Genomic DNA, 27,859 nt, shown 5'->3' with positions numbered 1-27,859 from the left:
AAAGATCACTGTGGCTGAGCTCCAGAGATGCAGTCAGGAGATGGGAGAAAGTTGTAGAAAGTCAACCATCACTGCAGCCCTCCACCAGTCGGAGCTCTATGGCAGAGTGGCCCGACGGAAGCCTCTCCTCAGTGTAAGACACATGAAAGCCCGCATGGAGTTTGCTAAAAAACACCTGAAGGACTCCAAGATGGTGAGAAATAAGATTCTCTGGTCTGATGAGACCAAAATATAACTTTTTGGCCTTAATTCTAACTGGTATGTGTGGAGAAAACCAGGCACTGCTCATCACCTGTCCAATACAGTCCCAACAGTGAAGCATGGTGGTGGCAGCATCATGCTGTTGGGGTGTTTTTCAGCTGCAGGGACAGGACGACTGGTTGCAATCGAGGGAAAGATGAATGCGGCCAAGTACAGGGATATCCTGGACAAAAACCTTCTCCAGAGTGCTCTGGACCTCAGACTGGGCCGAAGGTTTACCTTCCAACAAGACAATGACCCTAAGCACACAGCTAAAATAACGAAGGAGTGGCTTCACAACAACTCCGTGACTGTTCTTGAATGGCCCAGCCAGAGCCCTGACTTAAACCCAATTGAGCATCTCTGGAGAGACCTAAAAATGGCTGTCCACCAACGTTTACCATCCAACCTGACAGAACTGGAGAGGATCTGCAAGGAGGAATGGCAGAGGATCCCCAAATCCAGGTGTGAAAGACTTGTTGCATCTTTCCCAAAAAGACTCCTGGCTGTATTAGATCAAAAGGGGGCTTCTACTAAATACTGAGCAAAGGGTCTGAATACTTAGGACCATGTGATATTTCAGTTTTTCTTTTTTAATAAATCTGCAACAATGTCAACAATTCTGTGTTTTTCTGTCAGTATGGGGTGCTATGTGTACATTCATGAGGAAGAAGAATGAACTTAAATGATTTTAGCAAATGGCTGCAATATAACAAAGAGTGAAAAATTTAAGGGGGTCTGAATACTTTCCGTACCCACTGTATGTATAGGTATCTGCAAATTAATCAATCCTGAGGTACTGATGGCTTATCTCATTTCTTTAAGGCCTGAAAATGCCAGGACAGTACAAATATACCCCAAATTACCCCTTTTTAGAAAGTAGACAGTCCAAGGTATTTAGTAAGAGGCATGGCGAGTTTTTTGAAGTTGTAATCTTTTTGTCCAAATTTTTGGGAAAATTAAGAAATAAATGTAGCACTCTCCTAGGTAGGTGCTAGGCAGGGAAAGTATAGTTGCTCTGTCTAAAAGTTGTGTTATCAGGGGAGCCTGATTAGTAGTTAGGCCTGTTACATGTGTCCAGGGTGTGATTCACCTGGACTGAGGGAGTGTCCCCACTGTATCCAATAGGGGAGCCTGTTGGACAGTAGAGGAAACCCAGCCAGTGACACACATGCTTTTGTAAGTATCACAGTGGGTTTGGAACAAACAGTGGTGCATCCTGGGATATGTTATAAAAGCCAAGGGCACATGTGACAGGGTGTCTTTGGGTGGCAAGCCAGGTCCCAGGAGGAGGGTGAATGCTGTCTCTCCTTCTGTTTGATATGGATGGTGGTCACAGGCAGTCGGCCTAGTGGACCAGAAAGTATGGCTGAATCCAGAGGTCCAGTGGAAGCTGACTTTGGAGGTGAAGGCAGAGCAACTCTGGAAAAACAGTGTCCGTGAGCACAGGGAAGCTTGCCAAGGGGTCTGCCCAGGAAGGGGACCACTCCAGTGGCTAGAGTCAGCGGATGGGTGTCAGCACACAGGCAGTGCGTGTAAAGGGGGTGCCAAGTTATTAACCCTGAAGAGAGTCTTCAAGCGGGAACAGTAATCGTATCTTCACTTCAGTGGCAAGGTGAAGCAGCAGCCTTGCCACATTCTACAGTCAGTTGTCCTCAGAATTGTGCATATTTACTAGTTGGAGTATCCCACTCATCCCTTCTCCCATCCCAGTTCTAAATAAAACACAAAAAAAAACAAATCCCCTGGACTGATTATAGAACTTTTAATGCCGTTTATCTACGGTCTTTTGCTAATGGTAACCCAGGGGACCCAAGAAGTGTTATTCTCAGCAGCCCTCTAGGGGGCAGTGCTATATAAAAAAAAAAAAGTTTTCACAATTTTATTTTTTTTTCATACTGTCACCAGTGGAGTACAGAGTCATCATATTGGTGCGGCGGTGATCAGGGACACTGACTGGTGACAGTATGTAAAAAAAAAAAAGATTTAATAATTTTTTTAATGTATTTTGTTTTTTATTATACTGTTACTTTTTTACGATTTTTTTTTTTAAATACACTGTGACCAGAGCAACACAATCTTACCATAGTAACACTTTACTACTCTTGAAGTGATCAGGATTTTTTCTTTTTTTTTTACATATTATGATTTCTTATACCAGAGAATTTTACTGCTATAAGCAATAATTTTTACTGAATGAAATTGATTCATTCATTGTGTATTGTTGTGATTAGCTACCACAGCTAATCACATGGTACAGATGGGCTGTGATTGGCCCGGTCTGTACCATGTGATCACTGTGATCAATCACAGCTAGCAACATAATTTTACACAATAAAAGGAAGCCTTCCATTGTCCATTCAATTGTCATATGATTTGCTGTGAATGGTCACAGGGATCACATGGTTCCTGGCAGCAGGCCGGTACACTGTTTAGTCATTGGCTGTGGACACAGCCGGTGACAGAACGCTCAACAGCGTTTGAGCAGGGCTGGAGTATGAGAGGCAGTGGCAGTACCAGCTGAATGAAACATTACTTAATAACAATAATACAACTATTAATAAGTAGCAGTGAAGTATTAAAAGTTTGTGTCTGTGTGTATGCAATCCTGAAAATGATCTGAATTATAATTTATATATTTACAGAACTGAGGCCACATTTTAGCATCACCTCTGAAAGTGACCCAGCAGACCAAGATGACATAGAGGTTGAGGAGGATCACAATGAACATCCCACACAAGAGCCCAGCCAAGTGCCTAATGCAGTAAATGAGGACAATGTACATACATCAGGAGTGAGCACCCTCAGCTCTACCATGTCTCATGACTCTCAGAATGCTCAGAGGTCACTCAACATGCAACTGGGGAGACTGAAAATTGAGTCAAACAGGTAAGTAACGTTGTTGGTTAGAGTATAAACACGTAGCTGTTTGGAACTATCGTTCAAATGCATATGAATTCTGTGAAAAAAAAGTTTTCTTTTCAGTATATAAGTAATCTGTCAACTATACTTACCTTACAAAAAATTTCAGTCTATAATATTGGACACCAGATAGACTCCCTCTCTTTAGTTAGACTATAACTGTATTTAATAAGGTAGTACAAGGGGGATTAATATTATGTACTTTGCACATAGCAACTGTTCTTTGCACTTGCCTTCTAACTACTGCATACAATATTTCTCTGCTGTGTAGGCTTCTGGAGGAACTGTTACAGAAGGAGAGAGATTTCCAGACTCTTCTTCGGCAGGCTATTGAAGAAAAAGATCAAGAGATCAAACGTCTTCAGCACAGGTCCCAGCCAATAGGTAAGTAACGATTATGTTTCACCATTATAAATGAGCATGCAAGAGATAGTATCAAACATTAAACTATATATACACCCTTTGGTTCAGTAAAAGTGGCTGTTATTTAAAAAGAAAAGAAAGATCCTTTACAAACATGCTATAGTTTTGCACAGAGCAGCCCTGATCCTCCCCTTCTGGGGTCCCCTGCCACTGCCAGCACTCCTGGTTCCTCCTTCATCCAAGATGCCTGCGATGCCATTGAGAATTGTCATGTCCAGGACTGATATCTGATAGAGCAGTGATGGAGAACCTTGGCACCCCAGATGTTTTGGAACTACATTTCCCATGATGCTCTACTACACAGCAGAGTGCATGAGCATCATGGGAAATGTAGTTTCAAAACATCTGGGTTGCCAAGGTTCGCCATCACTGTGATAGAGGAATAGAGAATTTTTATCCAATGTTGCATGATTTCCCATTTTACTTATTCCCCCAGCACAGGTGCTCTTGAATACAATTCCTTTTTTTTACCCTAAATTGGCCTTTAAGAACTCAATTGCACTATGGCCATGCATAATACTGTATACTAACTTTATTGTCTATTATTTTTAATAAATTGTAAACATTTAGTACTTTTTTTGAGTTTTAAATGGTAGTCATGTAACTGAACAGCTTTCTATGTGGTCCCTTCTCTATATACTTGGGGGGGGAGGGCAGTTTATCAAGGAGGTGGGCATGTTAGGAAATTATACACAGGGAGGAGGAAAGTTGCCATCTTTGTACCCTGTGGGGTTGATTTACTAAAACTGGAGAGTGCAAAATCTGGTTCAGCTCTGCAAAGAAACCAATCAGTTACAAGGTTTTTTTTCAAAGCTTTTTGAACAAGCTGAAGTTAGATGCTGATTGGCTACCATGCACAGCTGCACCAGATTTTGCACTCTATAGTTTTAGTAAATCAACCCCTGTAGGCAGGTGCTTTATAGTAAGACATTAAATGTTACACCCTATTTTTTTCCCCTTTTATTGGTTAAAGTACATGGACTTGTGTCTTTTTTCAACCAGATTTACTATGTAACATGTTACAAAAGGTGAATTTATTCCTTTAAGGCACGTAGGTAATTTGCCACACTTACAAATTTTACTATGAACACGGATACAAAAAAGACAAATATCTTGCACATACTTTTAAGCATGCCAGTGTAGAGTTAATTTATAATACCGGGCCAGAATTATTTAATCAAACTATTCTCGATAATGATTTTTTATCTATAATTTTTGTTTAGATATTCCTGGGATTTCAGTGTCCCACTCAAGACCATCCAATTCAAGTAACGAAGATCTGGAGCTTATTTACTGGTTGCGGCAGCATCATGTGGATGAGGACACAATAAACAAGGTATTTACATTTTCTACAAAAGTAACCAATGTAAAGTTGATTATACACTATACAATCTGATGGTCCAAGCACTTTTAAATGTGCCACCAACTATGTAATGTAAGGGCCTGCAATTTGGATATAAACTGAATGCATTATTCATGTTTGTCCTCCTATTAAGGTAAATGTGTGCAGATTTCACAGAGATTGTACCAAGAGGAAGAAAGTACACTGTGTGCACAATTATTAGTCAAGTTGTATTTTTGAGGATTAATTAAATTTTTTAACAACTACAGTGCTCTCGGTCAATCCAAAATTTTAATAAACCTCAAACCTGAATATTTAAAAAAGTGAGGTTTTGGCTTTCATAGGAGAATATCTATGTATGCACAATTGTTGGGCAACTATTAGTGTGCAAATCTATCATGCAATTTAGGCTGCTTTCACACTGATGAGTTTTTGAATTGCTTTGTGTAGAAAAGTGCCTAAAAAGCTCAAGAAAAATGCTTCCATTCAAATTCTATGTATGTGTTCACACTGTGGCGGTGAGCTTCCATTGAGATGTAAAAAATGCTGCTTGCCACATTTTTGGAGCATGTTTACCTTACAACCTTACAGGACCAGCACTTGAATAATATGTTGTGCACTTAAATAATGTGCTTTCTATTATGCACCACCCTTGTTCGTTTTAAAGGTTGTTGTTTTTGCTGGATTTGTATTGGGGATATGTTGCTTAGCAGATTTATTTTAAAATGTTAGCAAATGTAGCAGAGTACCATGCAAAATCAAGCAATTATTTGAGACCATCTAATTTTCTGAAACTATATATATGCGACATATTTTGTAATGCTTTCCAATAATCTAAAAATATGCTATTTTATACTTCCCCATTTGCATTAGTTTTTGGCAGAAGATTATCGGTTGGAGGACATCCTGTGGCATGTTACAAGAGATGACTTGAAGTCTATGGATCTCAGGTAGTTTACTTCTATAACTGATTATTTGCTAATAGTATCATACAACCTTATAGAAAGGAAAGTATATTGTGGTTCTAGTATCTCCAGGTGCTCTAAGCCATTCTGGACAGTGGCGGCTGGTTTATAGGGGGCCCAGGGGCGCGGCCCCCCCCAATCTGTGCAAGGGAAGAAACAATTACCATTTGCAGCCCACTAGGGGCTCCGGACCTACTTTTGGCTATCGGGGGGGGGGGTTTGCACCCCACATGCTCCACGCAGAGGCGCCGATTGGCGGCCTTCTGGGTGTCATCGGGGGGCGCAGAGCAATGCGCCCCGGCACTCCCCACTGTGGCGCTGTCACGCACTGTCCCAACGTCACCTTCCCGCCTGCCGTCAGAGAGGAGGGCAGCGGCGCGCATGCAGGTCGAGGAGGAAGAAGACGTCCAGAGCAGAGTCCCAACCGAGTCTCCCGAGTCCCAGGCCGTCAGCAGCAGAGAGCAGCCAGCAGCACGCCAGGCAGTGACAGAGTCGGTCCGGTCGTCGTGAGAGAGAGAGCCAGCCCAAAAGCAGGAGGTAAGTGATTCTGCAGCTGCTGCCTCAGACTCAGTGCCTCCCTCCTCCTGTGTGCGGGACTGCGGCCAGGCCAGCAGCCTGCTTAGCAGTGTACACATTATAAGACAGTGCAGGCCAGGCCAATTACATTGTACATCAGGTAAAGTGCTATGCTAACTAACTGTGTACAATGTAATTGGCCTGGCCTGCACTGTCTTATACTGTGTACACTGCTAAGCAGGCTACTGGCCTGGCACTATATATTTATTATTATTAATAGTAAATGGCAGCCACACATTATAAGACAGTGCAGGGCAGGCCAATTACATTGTACTACACAGGTAAAGTGCTATGCTAAGCTAGCATAGCACTTTACCTCAAAGGGGGGGGGGGGGTGATCTATGCGCTGCCACTAAGGTAACAGATCAGGATGAAAAACAGGGGGAAGGAATATTACTAAAATATGTGAAGCACGCTGGTAAATATAATAGACACAAACTGAGGACCACGGTCCTAAACCCTCAGCAGCCAATTCTAGTATTATCACCAAATACTGACAAATAAACTGAGAGAAAAGAGTGAATCGGCGCTAGTGGTAAACAGCTTCTAAAGTGCTCACAGTGCTTTGCAACCTAAAATGCTGGATAAAAATGCATGAATAAATACATTACTGAAGGCCCCTTTCAAAGTCACGCAATTTTTTACCGCGTTTTTTGCCGCGAATCAATACCTATTACATTTTTCCTTTTGCGCGCCCCCAGAAATTTTGAGCACCAGCCGCCACTGATTCTGGATTATATTTATTTTCAAAAATGATTAAAAAGAACAGATTTGTTTTGACCTAAACAAAATTTGCTTGGTAGGTAATGAGTAAGGTGAAGGATACAGTTCACAAATCGCTCCCTTTAAAGCAGCCGTTCTCAACCATTATAACATGGAGGAATCCTTGAAATAACTTTCCGATCTCAGGGAATCCCTGCCAAATAATTGATGCATCTAAAACCCATGATACATTAGTGTAATAGTCAGTGAGAAGAATGCTTCTTACATTTGTGGTCACTAGAAATATGCCTCCCCCCCCCCTTACAGATAGCTAAAATTATTGGTGATTATCAGTGATTATTTATCTGTGAAGAGAAATTACTCATAGCACAAGGGACACCTAGCAAGGCTGCTTTAAAGCATTTAAATATGATAGTAAATGCCTTTAAAAACAGTTAGCAGTAGAACCATATAATTACTTGGTGATTGTGCCAATTACTGTAGTCCCTGCATAGATCTATACTAGGGAAAAATGGTTCATTACAGGCTCCTAATGGCTTGGTAGTGTGGTCAGCCTCTTCTGTGAGCTACTGCTGTGGAACGTAAGAATGCCATACCAATGCACAGAGTGAAAAAAAGTATTTTAAAAGCTCATTTTTAAATTGCTAATCAGTATATGAGAAAACAGAATTTCACAAGCACAGTTTAATGTGACAAAGCATTTTTAAATACTTTCTTTATTGCAGAAAATGTACAGTATCTCGCAAAAGCTAGTACACCCCTCACATTTTTGTAAATATTTTATTATATCTGTTCATGTGACAACACTGAAGAAATGACTCTTTGCTACAATGTAAAGTAGTGAGTGTACAGCTTGTATAACAGTGTCAATTTGCAAAATGTCCAAATTGGGCCCAAAGTGCCAATATTTTGTGTGGCCACCATTATTTTCCAGCACTGTCTTAACTTAACCCTCTTGGGCATAGAGTTCACCAGAGCTTCACAGTTTGCCACTCTTCAACTCCTCCATGATGACATCACAGAGTTGGACCTTCCTTTTGAGGATGCCCCACAGATGCTCAAAGGGTTTAGGTCTGGAGACATGCTTGGCCAGTCCACCTTTACCTTTACCCTCAGCTTCTTTAGCAAGGCAGTGGTCATCCTGGAGGTGTGTTTGGGGTCATTATGTTGGAATACTGCCCTGTGGCCCTGTCTCTGAAGAGAGGGGATCATGCTCAGCTTCAGTATGTCACAGTGTATGTTGGCATTCATGATTTCCCTCAATGAACTGTAGCTCCCCAGTGCCGGCAGCACTCATGCAGCCCCAGACCATGACACTCCCACCACCATACTTGACTGTAGGCAAGACACACTTGTCTTTGTACTCCTCACCTGGTTGCCGCTACATATGTTTGATAACATCTGAACCAAATGGGTTTATCCTGGTCTCATCAGACCACAGGGCATGGTTCCAGTAATCTATTTCCTTAGTCTGCTTGTCTTCAGCAAACTGTTTGCGGGCTTTCTTTAGAAGAGTCTTCCTTATGGGACGACAGCCATGCAGACCAATTTGATGCAGTGTGCGGCATATCGTTTGAGCACTAACAGGCTGCCCCCCACCCCTTCAACCTCTGCACCAATGCTGGCAGCACTCATACATCTATTTCCCAAAGACAACCTCTGGATATGACTCTGAGCTCGTGCACTCAACTTCTTTGTTCAACCATGGCAAGGCCTGTTCTGAGTGGAACCTGTGCTATTAAACCACTGTATGGTCTTGGCCACCGTGCTGCAGCTCAGTTTCAGGTTCTTGGCAATCTTCTTATAGCCTAGGCCATCTTTATGTAGAGCAACAATTCTTTTTTTCAGATCCTCAGAGAGTTCTTTGCCATGAGGTGCCATGTTGAACTTCCAACAACATCCTTGGAACACTAACGAGTCACATGACATGGAGGGGAAATGGCAAATTGGGCCCAATTTGGACATTTTCACTTAAGGGTGTACTCACTTTTGTTGCCAGCGGTTTAGACATTAATGGCTGTGTGTTGAGTTATTTTGAGGGGACAGCAAATTTACACTGTTATACAAGCTGTACACTAACTACTTTACATTGTAGCAAAGTGTAATTTCTTCAGTGTTGTCACATGAATAGATATAATAAAATGTTTACAAAAATGTGAGGGGTGTATTTACTTTTGTGAGATACCGTATGTACTTCAATGCAGAGATTACAGGGATAACTACCATTTAAAGCACAGTTGTACATTGTTTGATACGTCAAAGTATTATGTGTATACACTTTTGGTTCAATGAAGATCCATTCTAACACAAACAGAAGTGTTAAAAAAAAAAAAAAAAACAATCAAAAACACCTTGCCTGGTCAGTTACCTTAAGTAGTAAAAAGAGCTAAATTAAGTCATTTTAAATTAAGTTACCCCTACTTGTTCACCCAAAAAATTGTAGTGTAAAAAAAAAAGACAATAGGCTGTTTTTGACAAGTCCTTTATTGAAAAAAAATTTAAAAAATGTCTCTGGTGAAGATTCATCATCAATCATGATGCCCCCTGCCACCCCTGACCCAAAAATGCTCCGCTCCCGACAAAGGCTCCCACCATCTGCCAGACCTGCCGTCTGACAGTTCTTAAATACCTAAGGGACAGTGGCAGCTGGTGACGTCACCAGGCAGCCCTGCCCCCACGTGACTTCACCGACCAGGTTGGTGGTGGCGGCGGGCATTGTGATTGACAATTGATCTACACCCGGGGACTTTTTTTCTTATTTTTGTTTTTTTAATAAAAGACTTGTCAAAAACTGTCTTTATTTACATTATACATTACCCCATAATCATTCACATGGGGGCTGAAATCTTGGTAAAGGGGGCTTCCATCTTCCATTAATCCCCCCCCCCCGCAGACCCCCACAACCACCAGCCAGGTTCGTGGGGAAGAGGCCCTTATCCCCATCAACATAGGGACAAGGTGCTTTGGGGGGGGGGGGGTGAAGGACCGAACCCCCCTCCCATGTTGAGGGCATGTGGCATGGTAGGGTTCAGGAGGGGGGGGGCGTGCACGCTTTTTCTTATTTTTTTATTGCCAGCAGTTCTTTTTTTACATTCGGCTGTCAGCAGGGAACCCCCATTGACAACTGATGGCCGTCCGCTCCTTAATGCGGAGTTCCAGTCATTTTTAAGTTTATTAAAAGTCAGCAGCTACAAAAAGTAAACACATACTCGCCTGTCCCATGATCTAGCAATGCGGTTGCCAAAAGCCTCGCTTTCCCCGGTGCCGGCATCACAGATGTGGGCACCCGGCTGTGACCGATTGCGGCTTCACAGCCGGGTGCGCACTGCACATGCGTGAGTCGCGCTGCACCTCCTCAGTGGCCGGGCAATCTTCTGGGACCAGTGATGTGTCTCAGAAGATTGCAGGGAGGGAGGGAGGGGGAGAGGAGAACTTTCGCGCGAGCCACCTAGACGGCCCGAGCAGAAGTGGGAGTGGATAACTGTCAAAACTAGGTATCCGCTGCCCCCCCCCCCCAAATAAAATTACATGCCACATGTAAGGGGGTGAGGAGTGCTTAAAGCACTTTTGAGTGGAACTGTGCTTTACCAACCAATACACATTTCATCATTACTGCAGGCCTCGATCACTATTGACTTACTGCATGCATTTACATATTTGTTTCCTTCTGTGAATGGAGTTTAATGCCTTTTCATGCATTTTTTACCCAGTGTTTTCAGCTTTATACTGCAAAATGGTATAGTGAATTGACAGTTACAAGATCGCATGCGATATTTAGGCAAAATGTGTCAGGCATCTAAAAATCACATGCAAGTTCCTTTTGTGAATGGAGCCCTATATGGTGATAAAAAAAAAAGGTGTAGGCATCAATTGAGTTTTAAAGCAAACCTTTACTAAGAGTAACGTGGGGGCTGGCATTGTTGACCTCCTTTTGATAATGTTAGCGGTCTGATTGTTATGGTGACACTCTAACTTCAGTTTTTTCCAATTCAGTGACACAGAACAATTATGCAGATAAGGAAAGGCAGAGTATTATCAGAAAACTTCCATTATGCATAAATGATTCAAAGTATTAGTAATTCACAATGTTGCAGTCTGCTATTAAATGCTTTTTCTTCATGTGCCAATTTGTACTTGCGCCTTGGGGTGCTATTTAGAGTGAATTGCAGTGTACATCACAACACACCTATACTTGTGCATTAATGTGCATTACTGCAATGCAATAATAGAAATGCAGTTAGAGGGTCATCATGACAGCCCGACAGCTAGCATATTTAGAAGGAGAAGTCATCAATGGCCTGGAGTTAGGCCTTACTTAAAATCCACTGTACAATTTCCACAAAAGTAACATGTACTTTTTTTTCATTACAGGGGAGGAACCTTGTGTGCAATTTGGAGGGCCATTACTGACTTCAGAGAAAAGCAGTCTTCTTGACAAATTATTCTAATTTCACAAAGAATGTATTGGGATTTTCAAGGTGTTACAAAGAAGCTGTAAACAGACAACCACAGTACAGTCCAAAGAAGCAAGTGTAGAAACAAAGGCATGCAAGAACATTATTCACAATATCTTAGCAAGGAACATCAGCTAAGATGAGTCAAAGAAAACTACAAAAATGGCAGAAAAGAAGCGCTTTGGTTTGTCACTTACAGTGGATCATCAGAAAAAAGGAAGATGCTCCTAGTTCGCTAAGAAAAAAAACTTATAGGGTGGTGAAAAGAAATGAGATCTACCCACTCTTGCCGCCACCAAAGCTGACAAATCATTCAGTATAGCTATAAGTCATGCCAGGTTTCCTGGTAAAGCCACGGTTGCACTTTATCCCTGTTTTTGTTTACTAATGTGAAGTCATCATGTAACCCTAAAAGCATTCTGTTCCCCTGAATAACATTTTAAAATGTCTAGCAATATATTCTGTAGAGTAACAGGCACCTACTATTTTAGGTACAATTCTTCAGTGAACTTTTAGTTGTTATTCTTCTTCCCTAATTTGTTGCTGCAGGTAGGGCCAAACAGTCTTTTGTCGTGTAGATACTGTAAAATGTGAGTTTGTTGACAAACTGTTGACTTAAATGTGTAGAGTACTAATGATTTTGTACGCAATTCTGTAAATTTCATGTGGGTGGGTAACATAAGTCATTGGAAATCACATTTTATTATTTACTGTATCATAGATGTTTGCTATATTTCTTATATTATCAGTCACTGTTATACATGTGTTTTGCAGATAAGGGATGTTGATTTTTGTGTCTTGTTTAAATGCCTATTTGTTTTACAGCCAAACAAATATCAAACTGTAACAGTTCAAGATTCTGTATGTGAATTGTACCAAGGCTTGTTTTAAAGCTATTGTGATATGTAGCCTGACATTAAATTGCTGAGAGAAATGTTCGTGATTAAAAAAACAATTTTAACATTTTCTTTTTGGTTAAATAATTACTGTATATTATTATTTCATATTTACCACTGTTGTGCTAGAGGCTGCTTACTAGGGATGAGCTGAGGAACATTTTGCTGTTTAGATGTTTGTCTGAATGCCAAATGTTAAAGGCATTTGGCTTTCTTCCCATTCACCTACATGGCCCGGAATCCCTGGCCACCAAAACAAAGGGAAGGGGATAGGGATGGCATTGTTGCCTAAATAGGCAGCATAATCAATATCTGGGCAATAACATTGACCAAATATGGCCCTTGTCATATTTGGGCAGTGATGGTACTGCTGTCCCGACATTTTCCTTATATTGTTAATAACTCAGGGATCCATCATTTGGGATTTGTTTTGTTAGTGGACTTGGATCTATATTGTGGGCCCTTTTTTTGGGTTAGGGGTAAGCAGGTGTCAATCTGTGTTGTCAGTGGTTATGGGTAGACGGCTTTTAGTCTGTCCTGTCAGTAGATAGGAGTGGGTGGGGATCAGTCTGGGGTCTTTTTAGTTGGGGGGATCGATGTCAGTCTGCGGTAAGAGTAGTTTGGAGGTGTGGGTGGCTGGTTCTTTAATACGGAGTGTCTGACCTAGTGTAAGTATGCAATCAGGAATTCTTACAATACATGCTTGTGGATCAGTAAACTATTGAAGAAAGAAGACCATCATGACAGCAAGCAGCAATAAATAAACCCTGTATCTTCATATTATAATGAGCAAGCTTGCTCGGAGTCGTTACCTGAACATGCCATTGTAAAGGTGAGATAAAGGGACATTTCATCCTCTCTATCCTTTTTTGGCACTCCTAGTGTGGTGTTCATTTTAATTAAATATTTTACAAAATCTTTTTTGTTTAATCCTAGTGCTCAAGGGCATTGCCAGTAATTTATGGAAGGAGAATCCACCTGTAAGGGAGGTAATGTGTGCATTACAGTTATCATTTCCACAAAGCCTGTGAACTCTCGATAAGTGCATCGATGGGAAGTAGTAGCAGTCTTAAAGTGGTTCTAAAGCCTTAATGTTTTTTACCTTAATGCATTCTATGTAAGGTAAAAAAAAAAAACTACTGTGCCAGAGCCCCCCCCCCCCCCCTTATACTTATCTGTGCACGTGAGCAGTGTCTTTCTCCACTTTCTCCCTCCTCACTGGGCTCAATTTCTGTGTCTGTCTCAATAGATGCAGACAGGGTGGTTCAAGATCAAGTCAGCATGAATGCCCCTGTAGAAAGGGGCATTCTATGGGGCACTCACTGAAGAGGAGGAGCCAGGAGCGCAGGCGGGGACCCCATAGGAGGAGGAGCAAGACTGCTCTGTGCAAATACCATTGCACAGAGCAGGTAAGTATAACATGTTTATTATTTAAAAAAAAAATAAATTAAGCTTTACAATTTTTTTTAATGGCATCCCAACGTACCTTCCAACTGACATACATTGCAGTGTAACATGTGGCAATGCCCTAATGTGCATTGCAATGCACTAACAAAAAAATAGTGCCCAAAACACCCTGAAAATGTTACACCATGCTGGAATGCACGTCTGTTGTCAGTGTGCATTGGGGTGCTATTTAAATGAAGGAGGGGATACCAAATTAACAGCTAATGTTAGGGAGGACTTACCAAATATAATGGTCCCTGTTAGGGAGGAGGATACCAGATTTTATATCCCATGCCTTTAATACTCGATTAAACAGACCAATTCTAAAGAGTATCTATAATATACTTTATGAATTCCTCCCTGTAAATTTCTTGTTTTACTGATACCCCAAACCCAAGTAGCCATCTTTTGGAGTGACTGAAAACCCAGCTACCTAGGTGACTTGTGACTTCATGTCCCTGTGAAGGGAACTTGGGGAGCCCTAGCAACATTACAACAAAGCTGCTGTGAAGCCCTGGTGTTGCGGCTACCTCCAGTGGCCTGTGTGAAGATGAGAGCTTGTGTTCATTGATTCAGAATGCCTTAAACTGAGAAGGAAAATGTGATCTGGACCCAAAGGGGTTAACAGCTCTGCAGAATGTAACCTGGTATGACATATACCTCTAAAATGTACTAACAACCAAAATTCTTATACTACACAAACCATTTAAACCAACTTCTAAATGATTTTTTGAAGCACTAATATATAGGAAATGCAGTAGTAAAAAAAAGGTTTTTGACCTACCAGTAAAATCTGTTTCTTGGATTACAGTACAGGACACAGGCATAATCAAAGCCAACTTGGTTATATGCAGATAGTGCCAGGTGATTGGACACTAGCAAACAGAACTGTCAGGACCCCCATATAGCCCCTCCCATTCACAGCAATCCTCATGTTTTTTTTTTTTTTTTAAGAGCAAGCAATTAAGGATTACCAGAAGAAGAGATGGAGGGTCCTGTGTTATGTACTGTACTCCAAAAAATACATTTTACAGGTAAGTCAAGTAGTGTTTTCTTTATTGTACTGCACAGGACAAAGGCATAGGCGAAAATCATTGAGAAGACTATTGAAAAATACAGTATTCACTGTTTCATAATTTCAATAAAAGTTTTTGTGTTCTGATGTCTGCTGACATCCGCCGCCCCATAGAGAACAATGAGTGGTCTGATCGGGTCCGCATGAAAAACAGACAGGCAGACCCGATCAGTCCGCTGGTGTGAAAGGGGCTTAACTTTAGAAAAAAGGGATCTTTAACAAACATCACTGAATTCCAGGCTGCCAATATAAACACCAACTAATAGTTCTGTCTTCATACACAAAGTTATCATGAATGCTAATGCAACAAGTAGAGTTGGCCCAAACATCCCATGTTTTGGTTCGCGCCAGAACCCCTGCACATCGGAAACATTCGGACCTGAACGGCGAACCCTATGGAAGTAATAAAATGAGTGCCCATTTTGAATGCTTATATGCAAGTAATTGGCCATAAAAAGGGTATGAGGGCCCGGGAACTGCCCTGGGGGACATGGATCAATGCAAACGTTTTTAAAAAAAAATCATTTTTAATGGAGCAGTGATTTTAATGATGCTTAAAGTGAAACCATAAGAATTCCTTTAAATATAATTCTTGGAGGGTCTCCTTAGTCAGCCTGTGAAGTATAGAACCTGCTGCAGTAAAATTGACATATATAAAGAAAAAATTACATTTAAATAGATTTTTCCCTGCAAGGTTTCTTTATTTTGTAAACAACAGCTTGGGAAGCCAGTATGTATGATAAGGGCACAATTTGGTACACTCAGAACAAGATTACTGTAGACATTTTTGGATACATTTTGGTGTCTCTTTGGCAGACTTTGGATGGAAAAAACAAAGTGTTGCACCACAGTGAGCAAGCCTTATGTGAAGAAGCCAAAATATAGTACACTCTGGCCAAAAATGACAATTTTTTTTTTTTTATTTAGATAAAGTCAGGTGTCTCTTTCACAGACTTTGGATAGAAGTAACAGGTGCAGAAAAATTGGGCTTTGGGTGTTGGTGGTACCTTTACACTGTAACCCTGTTGAGGTACTCTCGATGAAATAAATAATTGGCCTTGCTGTAAAAAAATTAAATTATATGCACCTGTCAAACAGTTGTGGAAAAAAATTGGTCCTTGGGTGTTATTACGTGCTTGGTGACAACTTGAATGTTGTGGTGGCCTCTTTTGCACCTCCTGCCCAACACTTCTGAAGGTGGAGAAAGAGAGTGTGAGGGCACCGAGTGGCACGAGTGCTGGAGTAGCTGGCTGGTGAAGTCCGCACATAGATGGATGAAGCTGGGGGTCACAGTCCTAGAAACAGGATACTGAAGCAGCTTGGCACCAGAGCAGGAGATGGTAGCAGAGCCGGTATGCAGGCAGCGGCAGCCGGGTAACAAGGGGCTAAGTCGGCAGACAAAGCAATTCCAGGAAGCAGGCCAAAATCGGTAACAGCTGGGGAGTGCAGTACAGAATCAGGAGGCAAAGACAAGTCCAGTAAACAGGCCAAAGGGATCAGGTGAACAAGGTTAATGCAGGAGCAAAGGCAGAGTCCAGGAGGAAGCCAGGTCATGCACAGGTAAGCAGGTTCAATGGATCAGGTAACAGAAATACAGGTACAAGCTGAATACCATGCAATAACTGCTCAGGGAGACAGGCCAGTTTAAAAAGGCAGCTGGGTGCCAAGTATGCAAGCTAATTCATATGTGCACATGCTCATTCGAGCATGTTGAACGGAAATAGCACATCTTTGTCTAGAAGTATTAGCACGTGAACAATGCGCACGAGCATGAAAATTAGCATTAGCACGCACTGATTTTCTGGTGCTGGGAATCTGGTTTACCTTACAGGTGTTAATTAAAACCTATACCCAAAAAAATGACTTCAAGATAAAATCAACACCCACAAAGCTAAGCAGCCTATACAGTCTTGCAGAAATTTCAGTTCCCAAAAACATTTATTCAGTGACATCGGCATCAGGGGCTTGATAGCTGCTGCTAATCCAGGACTGATTTATTTTGACAAATGTTAGCCATTCAACGGAGTCAACAGATACGCTGTTATCTGTCACAAAACTTCCGGCAGCACTAAATGCCCGTTCAGAAAGCACGATGGATGCAGGGCAGCCCAGCAGCTTAATTGCATACAAGGCAAGTTCTGGCCAGTGGTCCATTCTCATAACCCAGTGGATCATCTACTGGAAATCTTTCCATGTCTGCTTTGGACCCTAGGTAATCTTCCACCATATTATGCAGACATTACAGATGGGATGTGGAAGCTGACAGCCCTGTGCGCTAAGAACAATTTTTAAATGCATCACGGTCCCTTTCTCCATTGCTTCTCCTTTGACTAACAGATGGCTCAAAACTATCTTTTCCATGAGACTTTAAACTACCAGGGTCTGGAAAGGTGTTCCTAAACTCCTCTTTATGGTGTCCTCAAGATATTTTAACCTGTTCTCCCTCTGTGAGGACAGGATAAGTTCCCAGACTTTCTGCTTGTAACGGTGGGCAAGGAGGGTTGCCAACCAATTATGATCCTTCTCCTTGATGCCACAAATTCTTGGGTCCTTTCGCAATCTTTGAAGAATAAGTGAGCCCTTGCACTGCAAGTTTGCAGAGGCATGAGAAGCAGAGTCCTGGGTCACCGAGGATTACACTATCTGGAACTGCCTCCTCCCAGGTACTACTCTTAAAGTTACTAGGGACTGAAAACCATCTAGTAAAGTTTGACGTATGACTTCCTCTTCTTCAATGTCTCCAAAACTGCCAGAATCCTCTTCCTCCTCCCTCTCCTCTTGTGTGTTCTGTGATGTCGCAAGAATGGTGTCTGCATAAAGCGGGCCTTGAGAGGAAAGAAAGTCCTCCTCTTTCACCTGCTGCTCTGCCTTGAGTGCTCTGTCCAAAATGCCATGCAGATTATACAACAGCAGGAACACAAGAGGGATAGCGTCACTGATGCATGCAATGTCATGGCTCACCATCCTTGTCACCACCTCAAATTGTGACAGTACAGTGCATACATCCTTTAGCAGCAGCCATTGGAGGGGGGGGGGGGGGGTGAAGCTGAGCTCCCCTGAGCCTGTCTTTGTGCCATACTCACACAGGTATTTTTTGATGGCCCTCTGCTGCAGACTTGCCAAATTTGAGTTCCACTTGGCGGTTTATGGGCAGGTGGAATTCTTACTGAATTTCAACCAACCAAACTCTGGCTGTGTATGACTGCCTGAAATGGCTACAGACTCTTCTGGCCTGCCTTAGAATATCTTGCAAACCTGGCTACTGTCAGGGTGCCAGGAAACCAGACCACACAAAGATGCAAGTAAAATAAAGCAGTTTATTAATGCAACATTAATAAACACACAGCAAGAGAGAGGAGCGAAATCAGGAACAGCCGGGGTCAAGTTTGAAAGCAGGTAGTCATCCATGCTAGGATCGAGTCCAGGAGCAGGTAGTCATTCAAGCCGGGGTCGAGTCCAGGAGCGAATAGTGTGCCGAAGCCGGGTCGTCTGCCGATGTGGAATCGAGAGCAAGGAAGGTTGTCAGCCAAGCCAGGTCATGCACAGAGGAACACAGATAACAGAGGACTGCTAGCAGTGATGCACCTTGGAGCACAAGGGCAAGGTCTGAAAGCCATCAGGTGATATAAATAGTCAGGTGTGCAACATCATCACTGAGCGATGCCCAGGCAGCAGACTAGTGATGATTCAAACAGAGTTTATAAGAGCCAGCGGTGTCCAAGGTGGCTGCCAACAGGAAGGCAAGGTAAGACCTTGACAGCTACCTGTTTAAGAAACACTGAACCACCAATTTGAGGCCATGTGCCAGGCATGGCACAATGTGTCAACTTTCCCTGTCGAAGGACAGACAGGTGGTTAGTGTCATTATTGCACACCACCATTCCTGGTTTAGGCTTCCATGGCGTGAACCCCTCCTGGGCCTGCCCCTGCAGACTAAAATAATCTCTACTCCAGTGTGGCTCCTGTACCCTACACAGACCAGCTGAAGCACTGCATGGCATCTTTTAGCCTGACTTGTTAAAAAGCCCCTTGAACGCTTAGGGGGTACTGGTAGTCCATGAGACAATTCAGCAGAGGAGGGCATGGAGGAGGAGAAGGAGGAGGGGGTGGAGCTGACAGATCTCGCATCATCACCACCAGCTGTATGGAGACGTGGCGGCAAAACAAGCTCCAGCACCGAGCCCTGTCCTGCATCCTTCCTAGTTGCAAGCAGAGTTACCCGCTGTGAACAAAATATATCGTCCCTAACCATGCTTGCTAGACCACGTGTAAGCAGTAAGGTGGACCTTTCTACTGACTGCCTTGCCCCACTATGCCAAAACATTGCTATTTCCTATGTAATCAAGAGACATAAAGATGTAAAAAAAAAAAAAATGAAAATGTATATTTTTTTCTATTTAGATCAGTATCTGTTTAAAAAAATAAATAAATAAAACATTTTACTGTAAATAAAGTGTACTTTTTATTCTACAATATGTTGCTTTTATGGTGTTTCTGGTACTAAATATAGCAAAGTTATGGCAAATGAGAATGTGATCATATCAGGTCAGTGATGTCATGAGCATACCTGACCCTTTGCTTACCTGCAGCTGCAGGCCCGCCACTGACAGCTTCCTTTTGGGTTCTGACCGAACCCAAGGTCATCCCTAATTATGAATAGAATTCTTAGAAGCATCTCAAACGGATGCCGTTGACAGAAGCAAAAAGCTTGTGCTTTGTTCAATTTATTATCTGTCAACTTTGCTCTGACATTTTTATTTTTTTTTTCAAATATTGTATCTGCAAACACAACATCCTCTTTAATTATGTTAGTTGATGTTATAATTATTATTTTCTATCAGCTTCACATTTTATTGCTTAAGTATTTAATAAGCCTTGCATTACATTACATGCACAACAGATGTTTAAAGCAGGTCAGGAAATACCTGTTCATTTCACCCTGTAAAGTGTCCCTGGGGGCCAAAGTAAATGACATGGGTGTGGTGTCCATTATGGCTCAGGGCAACAGCATGAGACAGCCAAGTTCCCTGACAAGTAGTATTGTCCTGTTTTTACTAGTTTTAGGCCAACTAAAAGAAAACTTACCAGGTTTCCCAAGCACTGCCTAATGCACTTAAATTATTTAGTAAAATACCTGAATGCTGTTATATTGGTGCACCCCCTGAAAATCCCCCAACATCAGAATATGTACACTGCAGAATAAGCAGGTAAATATAGCACTGGTTTCTTAAAATAACATGTTTTGTTCAATATTGTGGGCTATGCCTCACAGTTTCTTGCTGCTTAGCAGACTATCACCCGATCTACAGCAGAAATTATCTACCATCACAACAATCTGAGAAACAGAAGTATAATTACTCCCCTTCATGACCAGACCATTTTTTTGCTATATGGCACTGCGTTACTTTAACTGACAATTGTGTGGTTAGGCAACACTGTACCCAAATAAAATGTATGTCATTTGTTTTCCCACCAATGGAGCTTTCTTTTGGAGGTTATTTCATCCCCAATGTGTTTTTTACTTTTTGCTCTATTCTGAAAAAAAAAAAAAAAAACAATGTTTTTTACTTTCTGCTATAAGGCTGGGTTCACACTACAGGCGGTCCCTGGGTTACAAACATCCGATTTACAAACGACTCCTACTTACAAACGTAAGGAGACAACAGGGAAGTGAAAGAAAATCTACCCCTAAGAAGAGAAATTCACTCTTGTAAGAGTTATCAGGGGAAAAAGGTGTCTCCACTGAAGCTTGATCACCAATCCTTGTTTCCACAACCCAAAATGTTCAAAATCCGATTGTCACAGGGACAGAAAGAGAGGTGAAATCTTCAGAAAAAGGGCACAAACAGCAAAACAAATGGTACAGGAATGATAACCCTTCCCCGTGCTATCCATACAATGTAAAAAAAGTTTTTTTGGCTTGAGCTAAACTTAAAAAATGTACCAGTTCTGACTTACAAACAAATTCAACTTAAGAACAAACCTATCTTGTTTGTAACCCGGGGACCGCCTGTATTGCGAATTGGATGTGGGTTTCCCTGCATTTAATTCGCATGTCTGGAGCCTGTGACCTGCTCTCAATGGAGCCAGTTCACAGAGCTCCGAGACGGCTGCGGAGCAGATTGCCTAGTCATATGTGTCTTCTGGTCCAATTCAGGCCCGAATTCAGCCAAAAATTTGGACCGGAATCGGACTTGAAACGGTGAACAGGAATGCACCGGACCCTTGCTGTGAGCTGCTCCGCACAGAGGTGTGAACACAGCCTGAAACATATCCAATAAAAAAAAAAAAAAAAATTAATTTCTTTAAAAAATTAAGTCCAATATGTATTCTGCTACATGTTTTTGGTAAAAATAAAAAAATATCCCAATAAGTGTATATTAAATGGTTTACGTGAAAGTTATAGCATCTACAAACTATGGTATATATTTATGGAATTTTTATTATTTTTTTTTATACTAGTAATGGCGGCGATCAGCGACTTGAAGCGGGATTGCGATATTGCGGCGGCCAACTGGACAATAACTGATAATTTGCAGGAACCAGTGACACTAATACAGTCACTGTACTAATGACACTGGCTGGGAAGGCGTTAAACATCTAGGGCGATCAAAGGGTTAACTGTGTGCCTAGCCAGTGTTTTTGTGTAATGTGTTAGGTGCTTTTACTAGAGGAAGTGATGGATTTTATTCCCTGTTTGGCAGGAACACAAAATCCATCCCTTACTCCCCTTGTTTACTTAGGCAGATTCCCGTTTTGTGTGTTTTACCGATGATTGGCGGGTGCCAGCGGATATCCAGTAACTGCAACCCGCAAATTGGCTTCTGCTGTGCCTGCCAGCAGCGCACGTGTCTCCCCCCCCCCCCCCTCGCAGGTCAGAATCACATGTATATATGTGATTCTGCACAGGAGAGCAGCCCTGTAGCAGTAAATCTGTTGCAGTTAAAGGAAAGTATATTTATATACTAGCTAAGCTAAGGTTTTGGCTGAACTGGGTTCACATGCCATGTGGCCATATTAGGCCAATGATATCAGCAGCAGTCCTTACCCTTGGTTACATGTGGCTGTGGGGCTTGTGGATTCCCTGACTGCAGCTGATAGGGCCAGTGACCTGGGGTCTTGCTGGACCCCCAGAGGAGTTTGTTGAAGTTTTGAAAGGATGGGAGCTCCGCACTAGCTTGTATAAGATTTTTATTTTAAAACAGCCAACACATTTCGGGGGCTCAGCACTCCCCCTTCATGAGGGCTAAAAACTAGACAATAAAGAATATACAAAGAATCCTTAAAATGTGTGAAAAGCTATGGAAATATACAAGTATAAAAGTACAAATGCCCCTAATGCAGTAATCATCAGAGCCAAAAAGGACAGAAATTACTAGACTGAGGAGTATAAAAACCAAAAACATCAAAGAAAACATGTTCTTATTAGGGCTACAGGGCAACACAAAAACAAAAGCAAAATAAGGAAAGAAAAACTGAATGTGTTTTCATTCTTGTTAAAGCAACAGTAAAAACAAACATACATACACACATAAATATTTTTTTTTTTTATACAGTACCTCACAAAAGTACATCTTTTCATGTGACAACACTGAAGAAATGACACTTTGCTACAACGTAAAGTAGTGAGTGTACAGCTTGTATAACAGTCTAAATTTGCTGTCCCCTCAAAATAACTCAACACACAGCCATTAATGTCTAAACCGCTGGCAACAAAAGCGAGTTCAACCCTAAGTGAAAATTTCAAAATTGGGCCCAATTTCCCATTTCCCCTCCCCGGTGTCATGTGACTCGTTAGTGTTACAAGGTCTTAGGTGTGAATGGGGAGCAGATGTGTTAAATTTTGTGTTATCGCTCTCACTCTCATACTGGTCACTGGACGTTCAACATGGCACCTCATGGCAAAAAACTCTCTCAGGATCTGAAAAAAAGAATTGTTGCTCTACATAAAGATGGCTTAGGCTATAAGAAGATTGCCAAGACCCTGAAACTAAGCTGCAGCACGGTGGCCGCGACCATGCAGCGGTTTACCAGGACAGGTTCCACTCAGAACAGGCCATGGTCGACCAAAGAAGTTGAGTGCACATGCTCAGCGTCATATACAGAGGTTGTCTTTGGAAAATAGACGTATGAGTGCTGCCAGCATTTCTGCAGAGGTTGAAGGGGTGGGGGGGTCAGCCTGTCAGTGCTCAGATCATACGCCACACACACTGCATCAAAGTAGTCTGCATGGTTGTCGTCCCAGAAGGAAGCCTCTTCTAAAGATGATGCACAAGAAAGCCTGCAAACAGTTGCTGAAGACAAGCAGACTAAGGTCATGGATTACTGGAACCATGCCCTTTGTCTTATGAGACCACGATAAACTTATTCGTTGAAATGGTGTCAAGCATGTGTGGCGGCAACCAGGTGAGGAGTACAAAGACAAGTGTGTCTTGCCTACAGTCAAGCATGGTGGTGGGAGTTTCATGGTCTGGGGCTGCATGAGTGCTGCTGGCACTGGGGAGCTACAGTTCATTGAGGGAACCCTAAATGCCAACATGTACTGTGACATACTGAAGCTGATCATGATCCCCTCCCTTCAGAGACTGGGCCGCATGGCAGTTTTTCAACATAACGACCCCAAACACACCTCCAAGAGGGCCACTGATTTGCTAAAGAAGCTGAGAGTAAAGGTGATGGACTGGCCAAGCATGTCTCCAGACCTAAACCCTATTGAGCATCTGTGGGGCATCCTTAAACGGAAGGTGGAGGAGTGCAAGGTCTCTTACATCCACCAGCTCCATGATGTCGTCATAGAGGAGTGGAAGAGGACTCCAGTGGCATGAAACAAACAAAGATAAAATTCCCAGTTCAATTTGCCAACCAGTCTGCTTACCAACCAAATTGGCCTGTCTAACAGTTTGCGTCAATACAGGGGTTTAGTTAGCACACATTTGCAAACGCATGTGAAAGCTGCAGGGCCACGTCAAGGCTCCCTGTTACCTGCAGTCCTAACTCTAATGAATTTTAAAGAGTCTCCACAGTGGGAGCACATGCAGGCTAATGGATAGATAGGGGGCAGGTGAGCCTGGAGGTGGCCCATCCCTCCTGAAAGGTAATTGGGGGCATAATGGAAGCCCAGCTGATAGTATTACAGCAAAGGCACCCAGTATGTCCACTCACCAGTACACATATACAACAAAGAAAATGGCCTCTGCCCCCACCTATAACTGGCCTTCATAGCAAAGAACACATGGAAGGGCAACGCACATGAAACAAACAAAGATAAAATTCCCAGTTCAATTTGCCAACCAGTCTGCTTACCAACCAAATTGGCCTGTCTAACAGTTTGCGTCAATACAGGGGTTTAGTTAGCACACATTTGCAAACGCATGTGAAAGCTGCAGGGCCACGTCAAGGCTCCCTGTTACCTGCAGTCCTAACTCTAATGAATTTTAAAGAGTCTCCACAGTGGGAGCACATGCAAGCTAATGGATAGATAGGGGGCAGGTGAGCCTGGAGGTGGCCCATCCCTCCTGAAAGGTAATTGGGGGCATAATGGAAGCCCAGCTGATAGTATTACAGCAAAGGCACCCAGTATGTCCACTCACCAGTACACATATACAACAAAGAAAATGGCCTCTGCCCCCACCTATAACTGGCCTTCATAGCAAAGAACACATGGAAGGGCAACGCACATGAAACAAACAAAGATAAAATTCCCAGTTCAATTTGCCAACCAGTCTGCTTACCAACCAAATTGGCCTGTCTAACAGTTTGCGTCAATACAGGGGTTTAGTTAGCACACATTTGCAAACGCATGTGAAAGCTGCAGGGCCACGTCAAGGCTCCCTGTTACCTGCAGTCCTAACTCTAATGAATTTTAAAGAGTCTCCACAGTGGGAGCACATGCAAGCTAATGGATAGATAGGGGGCAGGTGAGCCTGGAGGTGGCCCATCCCTCCTGAAAGGTAATTGGGGGCATAATGGAAGCCCAGCTGATAGTATTACAGCAAAGGCACCCAGTATGTCCACTCACCAGTACACATATACAACAAAGAAAATGGCCTCTGCCCCCACCTATAACTGGCCTTCATAGCAAAGAACACATGGAAGGGCAACGCACATGAAACAAACAAAGATAAAATTCCCAGTTCAATTTGCCAACCAGTCTGCTTACCAACCAAATTGGCCTGTCTAACAGTTTGCGTCAATACAGGGGTTTAGTTAGCACACATTTGCAAACGCATGTGAAAGCTGCAGGGCCACGTCAAGGCTCCCTGTTACCTGCAGTCCTAACTCTAATGAATTTTAAAGAGTCTCCACAGTGGGAGCACATGCAAGCTAATGGATAGATAGGGGGCAGGTGAGCCTGGAGGTGGCCCATCCCTCCTGAAAGGTAATTGGGGGCATAATGGAAGCCCAGCTGATAGTATTACAGCAAAGGCACCCAGTATGTCCACTCACCAGTACACATATACAACAAAGAAAATGGCCTCTGCCCCCACCTATAACTGGCCTTCATAGCAAAGAACACATGGAAGGGCAACGCACATGAAACAAACAAAGATAAAATTCCCAGTTCAATTTGCCAACCAGTCTGCTTACCAACCAAATTGGCCTGTCTAACAGTTTGCGTCAATACAGGGGTTTAGTTAGCACACATTTGCAAACGCATGTGAAAGCTGCAGGGCCACGTCAAGGCTCCCTGTTACCTGCAGTCCTAACTCTAATGAATTTTAAAGAGTCTCCACAGTGGGAGCACATGCAAGCTAATGGATAGATAGGGGGCAGGTGAGCCTGGAGGTGGCCCATCCCTCCTGAAAGGTAATTGGGGGCATAATGGAAGCCCAGCTGATAGTATTACAGCAAAGGCACCCAGTGGCAACCTGTGACGCTCTGGTGAACTCCATGCCCAAGAGGGTTAAGGCAGTGCTGGAAAATAATGGTGGCCACACAAAATATTTACACTTTGGGCCCAATTTAGACATTTTCACTTCACACCGGTTTAACCACTTCAATACAGGGCACTTTCACCCCCTTCCTGCCCAGGCCATTTTTCCCCTTTTAGCGCTGTTGCATTTTGAATGACAATTGCGCGGTCATGCAACACTGTACCTACACCAAATTTATGTCATTTTTCCCCCACAAATAGAACTTTCTTTTGGTGGTATTTGATCACCTCTGCTTTTTTTCCTTTTTGCTAAACAAATAAAAAAAGACCGAAAAGTTTGAAAAAAAAAAAAAAAAGTTTTTTTGTTTATGTTATACAATTTTGTAAATACAGTATATACGTTTTTTCCTGCACTGATGAGCATTGATGAGACTGCACTGACAGGCACTGATGAGGAGGCACTGATGGGGGTGGCACTGATGGGGTGGCACTGATGGGGTGGCACTGATAGGTAGCACTGATATGCAGCATTGGTTGGCACTGATAGGCGGCACTGCTGGGCACTGATAGGCGGCATTGATGGGCACTGATAGGTGGCACTGATGGGCACTAATGGGCACTGATAGGTGGCACTGGTGCACTGATGGGCACTGACGGGCGGCACTGATGGGCACTAATGGGCACTGACAGGCAGCACTGGTGGGCAATAATGGGCACTGGTGGGGGACACTGATAGATGGCAATGATGGGCACTGGTGGGCAGCACTGATAGGGAGGGTACTGGCGGGCAGCACTGATGGGGAGGGCAATGGGGGGCTCCCTGAGCCCTGATTGCCATCCCAGGTGGCCATAGTGGGCATCCCTGGGTCATAGATGGGCATCCCTGGGGTCATGGGTGGGCATCCCTGGTGGTTCTAGTGGCACCTCTCCCCCGAGGGTCTGCACTGGTAATCAATGATCTGATTACCAGTGCCGACCCCCACCCCCCTGTCAGGGGAGCCGCCGATCGGCGCTCCTTTACTCGTGCCTGTCAGGCACGAACTAAGGAAGCCGATCAACGGCTCTTCCTGTTTACTATGTGACCAGCCGTGATTGGACACGGCTGGTCACATGGTAAAGAGCTACGTCAGTAGGCTCTTTACCGAGATCGGAGATGCAGGGAGTCAGACTGACACTGACACTGACACCTCGCATCACCGATCGCCGCTCTGCGCGCCCCCGGGGGGCACGCAGAGCTGTATTATCCTGCCGCCGTCATATGACGTCCGGTCAGGATAATACAACCACAATCCCGCCGTCAATTTGCTATAGGGCGGGCTGGATGTGGTTAAACATTAAAGGCTGTGTGTATTGAGTTATTTTGAGGGGACAGCAAATTTACACTGTTATACAAGATGTACACTTACTACTTTACATTGTAGCAAAGTGTCATTTCTTCAGTGTTGTCACATAAAAAGATATAATAAAATATTTTCAAAAATGTGCGGGGTGTACTGACTTTTGTGAGATACTGTATATATAACACATATCTACATAAATATTACATACACTTATCAAAAATAATATTAGTAGTAAATTCAATAAAAAAATATTTTATAAATAAATAAAATAATAAACAAAATAAGTGATAATAAAGGTAGTAATAGTAATGATAAATAAACACCGATGAGAAGAACAAAAACCAGTTCAAACAATCACTAAACAATAGATATTCTTCCAAAGTAGGTTCTACTCCTAACTGTGTGGAACCAACATATACTGTATAACAAGTGAACTACACCTTGAATTATGCAACATTGGAGCAGAGACACAAAAAAAAAGAAAAACCTCTGCTGCTGAACTTCTGGCATTGACATAGTTAAAAACTCTGGGTCTTCTGTTCTTCAGTCAAAAAGCGCTCAACAGGAAACCAATCCCTCCTCCT

General features: G+C 42.8%; 1 protein-coding gene across 2 annotated transcripts in view; it reads left to right on the top strand.

Moving 5' to 3' along the window:
* Positions 1 to 11,854, top strand: part of MAP3K5 (mitogen-activated protein kinase kinase kinase 5) — a 286,689-nt gene extending 274,835 nt beyond the window's left edge. For both annotated transcript variants that reach the window (XM_082249712.1, XM_082249711.1), the window contains 5 exons: positions 2,886 to 3,129; positions 3,434 to 3,546; positions 4,809 to 4,921; positions 5,801 to 5,877; positions 11,563 to 11,854. In XM_082249712.1, coding sequence (XP_082105838.1) covers positions 2,886 to 3,129; positions 3,434 to 3,546; positions 4,809 to 4,921; positions 5,801 to 5,877; positions 11,563 to 11,626 — 611 coding nt within the window. In that variant the 3' untranslated portion in view covers positions 11,627 to 11,854. The remainder of the gene's footprint in view (positions 1 to 2,885; positions 3,130 to 3,433; positions 3,547 to 4,808; positions 4,922 to 5,800; positions 5,878 to 11,562) is intronic.
* The last annotated feature ends 16,005 nt before the right edge of the window (positions 11,855 to 27,859 follow it).

The sequence above is a fragment of the Pelophylax lessonae genome, assembly GCF_965119305.1.
Source record: "Pelophylax lessonae genome assembly, chromosome: 3".
NCBI lineage: Eukaryota > Metazoa > Chordata > Amphibia > Anura > Ranidae > Pelophylax > Pelophylax lessonae.
Note: the sequence above shows the minus strand (reverse complement) of the source record. Positions and strands in the feature narration are given on the sequence as shown.